General features: G+C 36.7%; 1 protein-coding gene across 10 annotated transcripts in view; it reads left to right on the top strand.

Moving 5' to 3' along the window:
- LOC106072165 (switch-associated protein 70-like) overlaps positions 1–16,032 on the top strand; it is a 49,454-nt gene that overhangs the window by 13,725 nt on the left and 19,697 nt on the right. For 2 of the 10 annotated variants that reach the window (XM_056005496.1, XM_056005506.1), the window contains exon 1: positions 192–293. The exons of 3 other annotated variants lie outside the window; for them this stretch is intronic. In XM_056005496.1, coding sequence (XP_055861471.1) covers positions 207–293 — 87 coding nt within the window. In that variant the 5' untranslated portion in view covers positions 192–206. Of the gene's footprint in view, positions 1–191; positions 294–4,959; positions 5,132–5,182; positions 5,615–13,528; positions 13,601–16,032 lie in introns of those variants that run through there. 5 more of the 10 variants (XM_056005498.1, XM_056005499.1, XM_056005502.1 and 2 more) reach the window with 4 other exon arrangements.

Consider the following 16,032-nt stretch of genomic DNA (forward strand, 5'->3'; position numbering starts at 1 on the left):
TCACTTTGTCCCGGATGTTGGCGCTGTTTATTTTTTTTTTCCCTCTCAACAACAGAGAGCTCTTCCCAAAACTCAGCCATTAGCTTTGAAAACTATCATTATAGATCTAAATCTTTAGTTGTAGGATATACTCTTTCTCTGGTGGGACTAATCTACACCCAATGATTCAGAATATCTAGATCAGTTTTTCTTGTCTATCTCCGTAAATGAACGCACAAAGAAAATGGACTCTGCTGAAATTGTTTACGATTTGGCACAACGGAAGTGACGCGGAGGGAAATTCTGACCTTACGGTACGGCTCTCTTGCCATTGATAATCAAACCATGGTATTAATTTAACTGTGTTTTTTTTTTCATTGAATATAGGGTTTAACCCTTAAAGTGCTGAGCTTTTTTACAATGAGTTCATACAAAATGGAATTACAATTCTAGTGTGTAGAGGCTAAATGACCACACGCGTCTAAAGGGTTAAGGTACGTTTATTAGTAAATTCAATTTGCTGAAACTTAAAAAAAAATAAAAATAAACATTCATACACCTTTTTTTTTTTTTGTAAAGAAAATGAGACGGCATGGGGAATTTCATAAATGCACGCAAATATAAATAGTTCACTTTTTGGTACATCTGGTGTACACAATACAGAAGTCATGTAAAGCTATGTACAGCGTAAAATTATGTCTTTATGGCCACTTTTTAGCACTACAGAATTATATTTCTAAGCTCTCCCCTTTATAGCAGTAAAGTTAAGTTAAAGTAAAGTTTAAGTAAAGTAAAGGTAAAGTAAAGGTAAAGTTTCCCTATTATGTGGCCAGCACAACTTTTCCTCAACTAATGTCAGGTACCCATTAGAGCTGGGTGGACTCAGAGTCGCCTAGAGATCCCATAATTAAAAAATCCCAGGATTCGAACCCGGGACCCCCCGGTTCAGAAGCCAAGTGCTTTACCGCTTAGTCACCGCACCTCCCCTTTATAGCAATAGGCCCAACTAATTGTTAGTATTTAATTGGCACCATTGATCTTTCAATGTTTTGATTGTCCATTTAGTTTGAAAATCTCACCAAATTTTCCTTTTCTTACGTATTTCTTTAGGTCTGATTATATCGCCACCATATTAGCCCAAATCACTTTCTCTTCTTTTTTTTTTCTCTTGTGCAGCATTTTATAATATTATTGCTTAAAACGGATGTCTTTAAATGTAATCTGTATCTTAAAATAAAATAAAATAAAAATTTAATAATGAAAATCCCCAGTGGTTAGAAAGGGAAGACAGCAGACTTGGTGACCTGCATTGACAGAACGTCAGCTGCTAATTAATCACTAACGAGAAAGTGTATTAGATTACCATCTGTGACAGAGTCTTCACCGCTGACACCAACATTAATGAAAGGGGAAGGCTATATTCAATTTGTTATAATGCCGGTGATAGGGCTGCACCTTTATTGCAAGGGAAGTTAGGATTACAACAGAGACCAATTAATTTGTTATAGTAAGCCTCAACACTGGTCTGTTACGTACATAGTAATAATATAAAGAATGGGAACAAATCAATGGATGAAGCCGGTCTGTACTGCTATAAGTATAAGTTAAACCCTCTTTATATCCGAAAATCACAAATAGTACTCACATATGATTTCTGGTACACACTTGACTTAAGCTTGCAAAAAAAAAAATAGAGACTTTTATTAAAAGCATATAGCTTTCGTCTTCACCTATCTCTTAGTCTGTTTGTCCGTTGGGGCACCACACAAGATTTGTCAACCGTACTTCTCCATTCCCTGTCTTTTGACGGGAAGAGAATCTTTTTTCAATGCCAGGCCCGTCCATTCTTTTATAAGTTCTCTTCCCATCACTTTCTGTCTGCCTCTTCTTTTTCTGGTACTGTTCCCTGAAGGAAGGTCTTTGCGAGCCCCGAAGACCTTGTAGTATGGCCGTAGAGTTTAAGTTTGCGTTTTTGTTTACAATTGTTAGCAGGTCATCGAGGGGTCCAATTGCTGTAATAACCCTGTCTCTAATTTCTCCGTTTTTTTTAATGCGGTCTTCAAATGTGATACTTGGGATCCTACTGTAGCATCTCCATTCCATTGCGAGGTTCTTCCTCTCTTGCTCTGCAGTCAGCGTCCAAGACTCGCAAGCATATAATGATGTGGCCATGGCCAGGGAGCGCATCAGTGTGACTTTGCCTTTGTCTTTCCATAGAGTTTTGAGTTTTGCAGGTGCTGCTTTGGACTGCAATTCGGGCCAGTAGTTCCGGTTTGGTTCACTCGTCTGGCGCAAGATGAGATGTAAATTTGATGTCACTTCCGATTTAAAAGAGATGTGTCGCGGAGAGTTGCAGCAGATGGTCTGTCGTTAGGTGTGAGATCATTTGATAGTATTAGATCTATTACGTTCAGGCCTTATATCCATCTTTTTTTTGTTTTTTTTTGTTTTTCCACTTAACCTAGAATATAGGTAACATGCAATGTTGCTTAGTAGACATTCTTGGCAAGCGATTAAAACATTGAAAATGGCTATTAACAGCCATAGTGCCAGCCACTCTCATGTATCGTCATGTCTTGTGTCTTTGTGTGAGACCCGCCTAACATCTTCGGGCATCTAACTTCGCATGTGATTTTTTTTTTTTACTGAGAGACCAAACCTGGAAAAAACTCTCAAAATAATTAATTGCATAATCGTTTATTTAGTTCTTACATGACTTTTAAAAAAGAATATGAACACTTAGTGTTAGTAGAATAAATTAATAAATTAACAACCAAACAAAATAACGTAGAAAAATACAAATGGATAATAGGCCTACTAATTTCTTTACTTTAAAATTGTAAAAAAATCTGGCATTTTTAATGTATAGATAAAATAAACAGCATGAACGCAAGTATAAAGTATAATATTATCAGGTCTGGATCAGTGATGTACAAACTACGGCCTGCGTGTCAAATCCTGCCTTTGACGCGGTGCACACAGCACATAGTATAGTCGCAGAATCTCAGTCCATTTGGACAGTAGCATTTGTTTCCCTCGTGCGTCTTACAATACAAATATCGGAAATTTATATTGACCCAAGGCGGGAAAATATTAAACACCACTTAGCTAGACTACATGGATGGCTGCCTGGTCGTGCGGTTTGCGCGCTGGACTGTCGTTCGGATTTATCGACGGTCGAGGGTTCAAACCCTGCCAGCTCCCATCCCCCGTAGTCCTGCGGGAGGTTTGGACTAGGAAGTAAACTATCTTCAACTCTGAAGGAACATCCGAAACATGTAAAACATTTTACAAAACATAGTTGCCTAGTAATAACATCAGTAAACAAAAATCTAGTAAATTTATTAGAAACTAAAGCAGTTAATGTTAGGTTTAAAAAAAAATAATTGAAGGCCTACTTTATCATGGGCATTGATAAATACTCAATAAGGTCTCGATAAAAGACATATTTATGCCTATGACCTCGATATTGGCCTATTGCTGCGTTAGCCTGCTGTGTATTTTTAAAAAAATGTATTTCATTGTTATGACCTCTGACATTAACAAGTCGAGGTAAATGCAGGCCGCATTTAATTATTTGCCTGGCAGTTACCTACTTTTTGTTTCTGCATCCAGTCTGGCACCGCATCGACAGCGAACTGTCTTCTAGAGACTCCTAACACTGGTGACAATGTGATTATGGCTTCAGGTCATAATCTCTAACTCCTAGACAATGGTTGTGCTTAGAATTATTCACGTGCCGCGTGCTTTTTATCGCGTGAGTTTAAAGGTCACATGAATTTTTTTTTTTCGGTAGGCTCGTTCTAGTTTGTGTGTGCACGCTTGTGCAGTTTAAATAGCTGGATAACCTTTTTATGGCTCCACCCTCACTAACTTCTTGGCACTTACCTATACAGGGCCGGCCCTAACAATTGCGGTTATAATGTCAAAATTAAGATTTTTTACTAGAAAATACATTCGTCTTTGCAATTTCTTCTTCATTCTTCTTCATCGTTCTCATTGTTATGTTGGAGTGTTCATATGGCTAGACCAATACATGAGATGAACTGCGAAGTGGTTTCCAAATCAGGGAGCTCTCCATATAGTTTTCTTTCTATTGGGGTGATTTGGGGCCAATGTCTTATACGGGCAATAAATTTTGATTAAATAAAAGCTGACAAAGCATTTTTTTAAATCTCGCATTCGATATGTATTATATTTTTCAGATTTTTTATGAGTTTTCAGGAGATTTTAATAATTTCAGGCGATTTCGGGACTTTTTCGTAAATTTTAAAATTTTTTCAGGAGGCCCTGGAAAATTAGGAGGCCGCGGAAACCCTGTTATTATATATAAGTTATGATGGTTTAATTCAATAATTTACACCTACAATTAGCTAGGGGCCTATGAAAGTGCGCGGCCCACTGCGGCCGCATAGGTTGCAGAGGCCTAAAGCCGGCCCTATATCTATAAATCAAGATTTAAGACAAGCTCATAAAATATTTAAATCTAGTTACCTATAAATATAATAATCTACAAAACGATATCTTCCTTTTTTAGTCATTCTGTCGAAATTCTGACCAGCAATTAAAATAGATAAAATAAAATGTGTGGATTTTGAGTTAGGAAACAATTTTGTTACTGCGACTAAAATACGCTTGATTACTAAATTGAGTGAAACGACCAATGTGTAACAGCAGTTAATGTTCGGGACCCGCCCTCTTGACCTACATTTGAGTGGTCAGTTATCTTAGAACAAAAGTCTCTTGATAGTTGGAGACATGTATCACCTGCACATCGCTTGGCTTTAACCAATGCGTCATTCGCTGACCTTTCAAAGCCTATCAAAGCCCATAACTCTAGCCTGCTCAATCAGCAGACGACGATGAAGTGTGTGGACATTCCGCGCGAAATAAGTAAAGCTTTGGGGGGGGGGGGGTGCTTGTGACGTAGAACGGGGGAGGGGCTTAACGCAAGAACAACACAATGAAAAAAAGAAATACTGTTTTTGGCTAGGCACAGAAGTTGTAAAAGGGAGATAATGTAGTGTTGTTGTTTTTAACGAGCTCTCTCCATGTAGGCATATATTCGAAATTGTTCGCCTATTTCCCGCCCCAGCACAACAGGACATTTGTCGGACTTGTAACAGTGGAGCACTTTGTCATGGCGATTTGGGTTAAGTAACATCTCTGTGCGTGCTGTGTTGTTGGCCAACCTTAGAGATAATGTGCTGCTTTTGTGTATTGTGCAAGCTAGGGAACGGCTTGATAAAGTGATTCTCTCCCCTTCCGTGTATTTTGTGTTGGATTTAGCAGACGAGATTATTGTTGATGTGTAGAATTAGATTATCATTCTATATAAAATCTAGATGTAGAGATATAAAGATCTAGATCTTAAGTATATAGATGTACATAAAACGGGGGTGTTCGATTTTTTAAAATATTAGCTTGAGGCTTGATCCTTTTGAAATCTTTTTTTAAAAATCGTTTTCTGGACAACATTTAGATCTATAGATATCTAACTTGTTTTTTTATCATTGGTGTTGTGTAGCCAAACTTCCATAGGTAGACCTAGACAGATCTAAATCTACATTACATGTGTTAGAGTTTAAATTGTGTTTGCTTGTGGATTGATTTTATCGATTTCTTTTTCAAAAAGGTAATCCACTTTAAAAAAAATATCTTTTTAGTTATATTAATTTGAGTTTATTTCTGTGCAACCCCAGTGGAGTCAAGAGCTGCAATCACATCTCTCCCTCGAACTATTGTCCTTTTTTCCGGGCTTGGGACTGTCAAGAAACCCATATATGGCGTACTCCGGAGTTTCTTTATATTTATCAATCTGTCTGTCTGTGTCTATCTATCTAGCTATCTATCTATCTGTCTGGTCTATCTATCTATCTATATATATATATATAACTTAATCTATCTATCTGATCTGTCAGGCTACCCATCTAGTTATATCTTATATCTATATAGTGTGTGTATGCTCATCGGAGTGATCGGACCGTCTTCTCGATGATCCCAGTTCGAACCGCATCCACCGTCATCTCCATATTTTTTATTGACCGGTATTAGTAGGCTAGTATAAGAAGTAGTATTATAAATCTGATGGCTGCCTGGTCGAGCGGTTTGCGCGCTGGACTGTCGTTCGGATTTATCGACCGTCGAGGGTTCAAACCCTGCCCGCTCCCATCCCCCGTCGTCCTGCGGGAGGTTTGGACTAGGAAGTAAACTATCTTCAACTCTGAAGGAACATCCGAAACATGTAAAACATTTTACAAACATCTAGATTGAACATATTCAGATATATTTCATATAGCTAAGATACTTTTAGTTTTGTCTGAAGTGTGTGTATTTATTTTTGCGATTTTTTTAAATTTCTCATCCTTGAGGATAAAATAATAAAACCGATTTGATTGTATGATAGTCGGAGAGAGGATTAAAAAAATACATCATAGTTTTGTAGCTGAAAGATGTCAGAGAAAGTTTCATTGATAAATCATTACGTATATATATACGTACTACGTAATGATTTATCAATGAAACATATATATATATATATATATATATATATATATATATATATATATATATATATATATATATATATGTATGCTAAAATTAAGGGGAGGTATCCCTGAAAATCTTATTTTTGTTATTTCTTAAGCTAGGCCTTCGAAATTTGTTATGGTTATATATAATGATATTCTAAAATAAATAATACTAAAAAAAAGTTTTTTTGAATGATGGTTGCCATGGTAACGGCGGCCATCTTGTTTATTGTATACAAATTAAAACTCAGAATTTTGTAAAAACTATTGATCAGAAATAGATGAAATTGAATTAAAAGATAAGAAAAAAGGATCCTCTAAATTGATACAACGTCAGAATTAAAGATATAAGTATGTTAAATTTTTTACAAATTTTTGAATTTTTAGTATCTTTTAGACCTTAAAAACAGGATAAATATTAATTAAAATTACTTTTTTAAAAAAAAGTAAATAAAATATTGAAAAAAACTCATTGTACGAGTAAAGTAAATGATGTCCTTAAGAAGTGTTTCAAATTTCATCAAAATCTATCAAGTAGTTTAGGAGAAATTCCTAGTAAGGTATAATGACATGTGCAAAAACTAACATTTTGAGAAAAATGAGTTTAAAGTATAAATTTTATTAAGATTTTGTCTCATAACCCTTACAAAAACATTAAAAAACCATGTTTTAGAAACAGATTTAAGCAATTAAAATGATTGTAATGTAATGAAAAATGATTGATCTACTTAATTATGTTATTAGTTAAAAATCGATATTCTAGACCCAAAACTCGATTTTCTCTAGGGATACCTCCCCTTAAGTATGTCGACTAGGATCCTCATTTCTTCTCTAACAAAATATGTTAATGAATGGTGGTGCATATTTTTTGTTGTCAACGCGATTTTTGGTGTAGGTCTAATCTTTGTGTTAGACATAATGGGTGAGTAGGTCCATGAGAGATCCGCAGGGGACGCCTATGAGTTTATTTAACACAAACTCTCTTTGTTGTCTACTTTATTGTTTTCTTTCATTACCTTGTCCTTTGTTTCTGTGTCCATCGTCGAATTCCCAGTCCATAATTAGTAAGCTATCACGTGACTTATTGTTTTTGGTTGATAGCTAGGCTCGACCTGTCATTTGTTTTCAAGTAAAATTGTCTTTGTTCATTCAATGAATACTATCTATACTATAAAGCAGATTTTAAATATTTGCATAGATCTACAAAGTTTAAACTCTAGGGGCGTGTTCTTCCTTATTAATACAATGTTCAATTATGTAGGTCATAGACTATATAGATCTGGCATATTTAAAATTGCTGGCTACAGAAGGAGGCAATGGTGACTTAGCCTCGATGTTTTGTTTTGAAGCACAGCGCGACGTGAATCTTCCACATTGTAGCGATAAGAATAGATCAAACTGTGTGCATTGTTAGGGCGGAAATGTAACGTAAGGCAGACGACAAGTAGATCTATCAAAGAATATACAGTTATAAGGCCGTGCCCTGTGTCAAGGCTAAATCACGCACATTAAGAACATGTCTTGTTTTCTTACTTTGGTCTATTACTTTGTCTCGTAGCGTGTTAAGAGGTCTCCTGCTATGTCTCCTGCTATGTTAAGCGTCACCTGGTAGGCCTACTGTGCAGACGAGCTTTTACGTCAGTGATTTATTTTTCTAAAAAAAAAAAAAAAATAGCGAAGTGACAATAGTTATAAAAATAACTTTTTATTTTGGCTCCAAATGTTTGGGAAATCTGGCAACATGAATATTTATTTGCTTGTAACTTGTAAACACATAGTCCATGGTAAACCTTATAAAATCTTACAATGTGCATGGGAAGTAGAGAGAGAGAGAGAGATATGATCAACGTTTTATGAGGGGGGTAAATCTAGTGCAAGCTAATGGGGTGACTAGACCTAAGGTTGACCTGCATTATCTTAATCTATTATCAGCGTAGGTTTGTAGATGTCGGAAGAATGGACTTAGAACAAATATTTTCTTGTGCTGCCCCCCCCCCCCCCCAATCCATCCATCCCAGTGGCGATACAGCCCATGGAAGGCTCTGGCCTGCTTCAACACATCCCTCCTTTCAGATCTCTCTTGGACCTTTCGTCTCCACGCCATAACCGCAAGCTGTTGTACATCAATCCATCTTATTCGGGGGTCTGCCTTTTTTTTTTTTTTTTTTTTTGCCTGTATACAATTTTCGCTCCTCTGTTCTCTGACATTCTTTTAAGGTGACCTGCTCAACATAGTCTGTTCTTTTTTTTATTTCTGTCACTATCTATATCTCATGGTTAGTGCGTGTCCTCCACTCTGATTCATCTTGTATAGCACCATAGATTTTCCTAAGAATTTTTCGTACCCAAGTATTTAACACACACACACTGTGGCAAAATTGCATGCGCCACTTACCACAGCGTACTACACCTTACTGTGATTAAAAGCTACCATTGTTATGTAGATAGACTCTGGCGCTATTTTTTGAAACATAAGAAGACTTAACTAATACGTCTTGCTTTGAGATTACTTATAGCCCGAGTCTGTAGCTATAATTGTTTCTGTTTCATAGAACGATGACTGCCTTTCCAACTGAAAACCATACAAGAAATATATGATTCACTTTCGAGTTATAGAACTTATGTTTTACACTTGGGTGTACCGCAGAGGTGGGCAAATATTTTCTATGTAGGGTTAACTGTTGTCGACGGCCGTTGACTTGTAGCACCAAACTGCTGGTAGACAACTAAACCGTTTTAGGCGTATTACATTTTAATTTATAAAACTTGGAATAACTTGAATAACTTTTTTTTATGAACAAATCTAAATATAACTTTTATTACAATATAGAGGAATTTAACTTGATATGAAATAAAATAAAATTCTATTTTAAACAAATACCAGTATAACAATAAAACCCTTTGTGTCAGGATTTTGTGATTTTACCATCACAAAAGAGATACAAGACACCGATGGCAAAGACAAACAGACACAAACACTCTTTTGTTCCCCTGGCAATCAAATCATTAAATAAGAACAATCTGATATAAACTTTGTCACATGTAAATTATGAGTGAGTCTGGTGTGAATGGTTTCTTTAGTTATAATGTTTTTTTGTTTGGTGTAGGCCTAATGCACAAATTGTTAGACAAATTTCCACACGGACAATAATGATGATTATTATTATTATTATTAATACAACACGTCTTTACACTCTGTCATTCTCTGGTCGTTTCGCGAACCCAAGATATCTTACGACAGTTCCGCTTATCTTGCATCATTCACACTGCATAGCTACCAACTGTTGATGGTTGATCCGATCACTTGATGCATTGATGTGGTTGGTTGATAGATATTGTAGTGGAGTGTAGATGTTATACGCGAGTTCTTTAATTCAGAAACAACCTCGAACAGAACAAAGTAAAAATATAGATTGAAGAAATCCAGATGTTAACTTGAACCCCAGTTTATTATAAAATAAGGGCACTGTCTACGTCGTCTCTTTACTCCAAGCAACCTTCGTCGTGGTTCGTCCGTTAATTCTTTCCATTTCCGTTCTCACTTTTTAAATGATGTGTCGCGTCACTGCGGAAATACCCGATTACTTTACTCGTCTTGCTATAGTGTCATTATACACCCAATCCATAGACTTGTATATTATATCTAGACTGGAAACCGGAAATAAATTCTTATCCGCGACTGATCGATTCACAGACCAATCTATATATAGATTTTTATGTACGTAAACTCTTTTTTTTTCAGGCTCTAGGGGGGAGTCGCCCCAATCAATCTTTTCTGTCTTAGAAAAGAAATGATCTTTAATTTTCAAAGTTTAGAAATAATGCAAAATCATTTCTCGGATATTCACACCAAGATATGAAACAAAGCCATAAGATAAGATAAGATAAGATTTCCTGTTTGTTTCCATTGAGATGTTTCAAAAATCCTAAATGGAAATAATTCATGTTGATTTAAATCATCTTATGTACATTTAAATAGATTGATTACCTAGATCTTTCTAGATTATGTATCTAAAATTATAAAATAATAATTATGAGATATTTTTGATGTTCAATTACTAGATCTATCTAGATCTAAAAATTAAATTATATGTTACATAGGTAATGGTTGAAAAAAAAAACAACTTTACTTCTTTTAACTATTTTACAAAACAACGCCTTGATCCAACTTTCTAAAAAAAATTTCACGACATTTTTTGTAGTGATAAAAAGTCTCCATGTCCAGTCTTATCTTATCTTATATAATACAGACGTTACTTCAAAAAAGAAGATGATTACGTCCTACGCGTCATGCATTTAGTCATGCATATTAACCAATGACTTATATTCTGTCAATTCACTGGTTTTCCAGTCTAGACATAGTATATAAGTCTATAAACCAATTGCTAACTGTTTCTCACCGTTACCATAGAAACACACACACACACTCTATAAAAGTAACATTGTCAGCTTTATTGCTTTCTAGGGCTGCATTACACAAGAGTTCCATTGCAATTTACATTGTGCGAAAAGATTCAATGTCTCCATCAAATGTGTTACAGTTATTTTTCGTACATAAGTACCTTCATCCAATTCAAGATGTATCCCTACAATTCTTTACAAGTCTTTTGAATTTAGTGCATCAAATAGTCACATATCCAGTGGCGTAGCTGTGGGGGGGGGGAATTTGATAATACCCCCAGGCCCTCACTTGAGGGGTCCCCCTTATGAGTGTTTTTTCATTAAAAAATTAAATATTAAGCGAAATGCAGGTGCCCCCACGGGCCCCCCAAAGTATAGAAAAGTCGTAGGTACGACGCCCCTGCACATATGTTAGATCATATTGTAATAACTATAAGGAAGACTGCTCAACGATAGAGTAAGGTTAGATGACGGATATTATCTCTAATGAAAACAGTAAATGGTAGGACACGCCAATGTAAACGCTTGTTTTGGTCTTCAGTTCACTGTCCACAGAATACTGGTGTCGCCTCTGCAACAAAGTCACAGACCTGTGTCGCTCTGTGGTTGTCCCAGGAAAATTGCCCTTCCAACCCACCAGGAAGTCTTTAACTCCGCAGGAAGGACGTTTCAGACATACTGGCCAAGATAGAAGAATGAACAAACAAATGAAAATTCCTCTCTACCCAGAAAAAATCATGAAAGTGATTGAAAATGAGTGTAGAATAAATGACAATCGGACCAGCTCACATCCCAATTACAAGAAAAAGGACGCCTACTATAAGCTATCTTAATGTCAGGCTTTCGTTTGTTGTTTACTGTAATTACATATTATCTATTAATTGGGTTCAATCTTTTTGTTGATGTGTGCACCACTCGGTGTTTGGGAGTAACATCCCTTGTAACTGTTGTTGTCAACCAAGATGGCGTAAGACTAGACAGCTGATTTGGTGTCTTATTGTTTATACCTAGAGTTTTGTTATTATTTTTCACGTTAATCAACACTTTATATCTTATCTCATAAAATACAGACGTTACTTCTGGTTTCAATACCAAAAATTCGTCAATAAATAGCAGAAAGAAGGCAATTTTCTCCTTTTGCTTTCCTTGCATCAGTGTTAACGTTCACTGGCGTTTTCATCGATCAATTTGATATTTTGGGTTTTAGGCACATCGGCACAATTTAGGCCAAGTCGTGCCAATACTCCCTCAGTCATTGATATTTTGTTTTTTTTTGTCACATCGGCACAATTTAGGCCATGTCGTGCCAATATTCCCTCAGTCATTGATATTTTGAGTTTTTGGCACATCGGCACAATTTAGGCCATGTCGTGCCAATATTCCTTCAGTCATTGATATTTTGGGTTTTAGGCACATCGGCACAATTTAGGCCATGTCGTGCCAATATTCCCTCAGTCATTGATATTTTGAGTTTTTGGCACATCGGCACAATTTAGGCCATGTCGTGCCAATATTCCCTCAGTCATTGATATTTTGAGTTTTTGGCACATCGGCACAATTTAGGCCAAGTCGTGCCAATACTCCCTCAGTCATTGATATTTTGTTTTGTTTGTCACATCGGCACAATTTAGGCCATGTCGTGCCAATATTCCCTCAGTCATTGATATTTTGAGTTTTTGGCACATCGGCACAATTTAGGCCATGTCGTGCCAATATTCCTTCAGTCATTGATATTTTGGGTTTTAGGAACATCGGCACAATTTAGGCCATGTCGTGCCAATACTCCCTCAGTTCATCGATCAATTTGATATTTTGAGTTTTTGGCACATCGGCACAATTTAGGCCATGTCGTGCCAATATTCCCTCAGTTCATCGATCAATTTGATATTTTGGGTTTTTGGCACATCGGCACAATTTAGGCCATGTCGTGCCAATATTCCCTCAGTCATTGATATTTTGAGTTTTTGGCACATCGGCACAATTTAGGCCATGTCGTGCCAATATTCCCTCAGTCATTGATATTTTGAGTTTTTGGCACATCGGCACAATTTAGGCCAAGTCGTGCCAATACTCCCTCAGTCATTGATATTTTGTTTTGTTTGTCACATCGGCACAATTTAGGCCATGTCGTGCCAATATTCCCTCAGTCATTGATATTTTGAGTTTTTGGCACATCGGCACAATTTAGGCCATGTCGTGCCAATATTCCTTCAGTCATTGATATTTTGGGTTTTAGGAACATCGGCACAATTTAGGCCATGTCGTGCCAATACTCCCTCAGTTCATCGATCAATTTGATATTTTGAGTTTTTGGCACATCGGCACAATTTAGGCCATGTCGTGCCAATATTCCCTCAGTTCATCGATCAATTTGATATTTTGGGTTTTTGGCACATCGGCACAATTTAGGCCATGTCGTGCCAATATTCCCTCAGTTCATCGATCAATTTGATATTTTGGGTTTTTAGCACATCGGCACAATTTAGGCCATGTCGTGCCAATATTCCCTCAGTTCATCGATCAATTTGATATTTTGGGTTTTTGGCACATCGGCACAATTTAGGCCATGTCGTGCCAATATTCCCTCAGTTCATCGATCAAGGTGGAGTGGACAAAAAGAAGGAAACTCTTGAATGAAAGACATTTTCAAAGTCCAGTCTGAAGAACTTGTCGTGCATGGAGCTCCACACGTAGGTCATGTTGGCGTGAATGGTGAAAAGACACTGCCTGGGAAATAGGATACTTAATAGAGTAGTTTTACAGCCTTTTAATGTATTTACATGTCTCTACGAATAGAAGGTTTACTTTTGCATTTGTGTGTGTTTGTGTCCTCCTTTATAAGTAGTTGCCCTCGTTTTTTGCCTTCCTTTGAGTGTTAATGTATCTGGTAACACTAGACTCACACTGTAATAGGCGTAGTTAAAAAAAAAAACACTGACTAGCTGACTAATCTATCAAAAGATCTGTATAACCGCCGAACGGATTCGCTTGAAATTTTGTATACATGTTCCTTTTGACTCTTCTTTCACCTTCACCTATCTCTTAGCCTGATGAACCGTTGGGGCACTACATACGATCTGTCGAGGGTCTTTCTCCATTCCTCTCCATCTTTTGCCTTCGATAGAATTTTTATTTTGACTGGCCATTCTTTTTAAGTTTTTGCTATGAAACGGTTTTGATATAAGTCGCAGTCACTATATAAATCATAAATACAAATGTTTTAAAAAACACTAAATTGATTTTTTTTCCACTGTATCTAAAAAATAGGAAATCGCTACGAGAATGTGTTTGTACATAGTTTATAAATTAATCAATGATTCATTGGTGCATAGCTCGTTTTTTGTGGAGACATTAAAAAGTTTAACTCTTTCTCTCCTAACTGACGATACCAGCGTTGATTCCACCATAATATGGTAAATAATTACGGAGAGAAAGAGTTAAGTAATAAAACCAAATTGATATTTTCATTTTTTCCCCATCGAGAACATTGTTGTGTCTGCGTGTTTATATATAGGGAGAAAATAACTGCAATATAAAATGTAAATTCTGTAGAATAAGATAATAAGAACAACTGTACCTAGATTTATATGAAAACTAATTTTAAAATAACAAATTCACCACATGGTGTAAAAGAAAAACAAAACAAAAAAAAATTGTTGGTGTCACGACAGTATTATGGTGTTGCGTGACAGTGGGTTGGTATATGAGTAGACTATTACTGGCTTGTGCGCGTAGATATCCTTTGTGCGTATGGCCATACTTTGTGTTATTCAAACTGTAATATACATGCAGGACGAACAACTTAGTCTAACGGTATGGTTCCCCGACAAAATAGCGCCGACAAAATAGCGCCGACAAAATGGGGCCGACAAAATAGCGCCGACAAAATAGCGCCGACAAAACAGCGCGAACGGGGTCACCACATTTCAAAGACATATTTCTTTAAGCAAGTTATGCATTTTAAACATTGGCGAAAAGGGAGATGAAATTGTAAAGTACTCTCTTTCTCTGCAAATAATGGCATAGCCTACTCTTAGACCTATTACTATTGAAGAAGATTGAGAGCTCAACAAAAAATGCTGTTCAGGATCTTCACTGACTAAAATCCGGCTACTCATATAAACATATACAAGTCCGCGCTATTTTGTCGGGGAATGTCGCGCTATTATTGTGGCGCTATTTTTGGGTCACCTAACGATGTACCAACAAAGACATACAGTTGATTTACATATAGCCTACATTTATATATTTTATATAGAGAAGAGAAGAAATACACTAGTGTGTCTCTGCAGCTATATGCGCTGGGTATATGGAAAACAAACGCGGAAATATAATACCAGCATAACAACGTCATGCTCGCGGTGGCTGAGTGGTTAAGCGCTTGGCTTCCGAAACTGGGGTCCTGTGTTCTCAAATCTGGGGTTTTGAATTTCGGCATTTTTAGGGCGCCCTTGAGACCACCCAAATGTTGTTTGTTTACGATCGGTGAATGAGGTCCACTGGGAAGCCCAAAGAAAAGTCAGAGTTAGTGTGTGGACAATTTTTTTTTGTTACGTGGGAGATAGTAGAATAAAAGTTTGTTTGTGTGGGAGTTATAAAATGGTCATTGCGATTCAAGTCAAGGGTGTACAAGAAAAAAGGGGGAGAGTTGAGAGAGAAGCAGAGAAAGAAAACAGGCCGTTTCAATCCTAAAACTCACGGGCTGAAAATGGATTTTAGGCTGGCTGTTTTATTGGAAGTGCAAAAGAAAAAAAAGAACCGGGAGTCCGGCAAAACGAAACAATGTATGGCCTAGGAACAAATCTACGGGTGTAGAAATTTGAATTTGTAAAAGGTAGCCAGTTTAAAATCACCGGAATCGACTAGTCTAGTTGTTTATAAGTTTCAATGAGTTCTGCTCCTGCCTTCCTGACATCACTATTTTACTGACAATAGTGATATCGAGAGGTTGATCTAAATCTTAAGTGCTGCACTTATTCATGCGTGTGTGTCCTTGTAGATCTGTGCATGCTGTCACGTCAAGTACTGCACTCGCCCTTAACCCGCATGATTGTATATATTCGCAGCATTATTTTTATAATTAAATTTGGTTAAAATTATGTGAACACTCTTTTTGTTTTCT

The sequence above is a fragment of the Biomphalaria glabrata genome, chromosome 12 (genome assembly GCF_947242115.1).
Source record: "Biomphalaria glabrata chromosome 12, xgBioGlab47.1, whole genome shotgun sequence".
In the NCBI taxonomy this organism is placed as follows: Eukaryota; Metazoa; Mollusca; class Gastropoda; family Planorbidae; genus Biomphalaria; species Biomphalaria glabrata.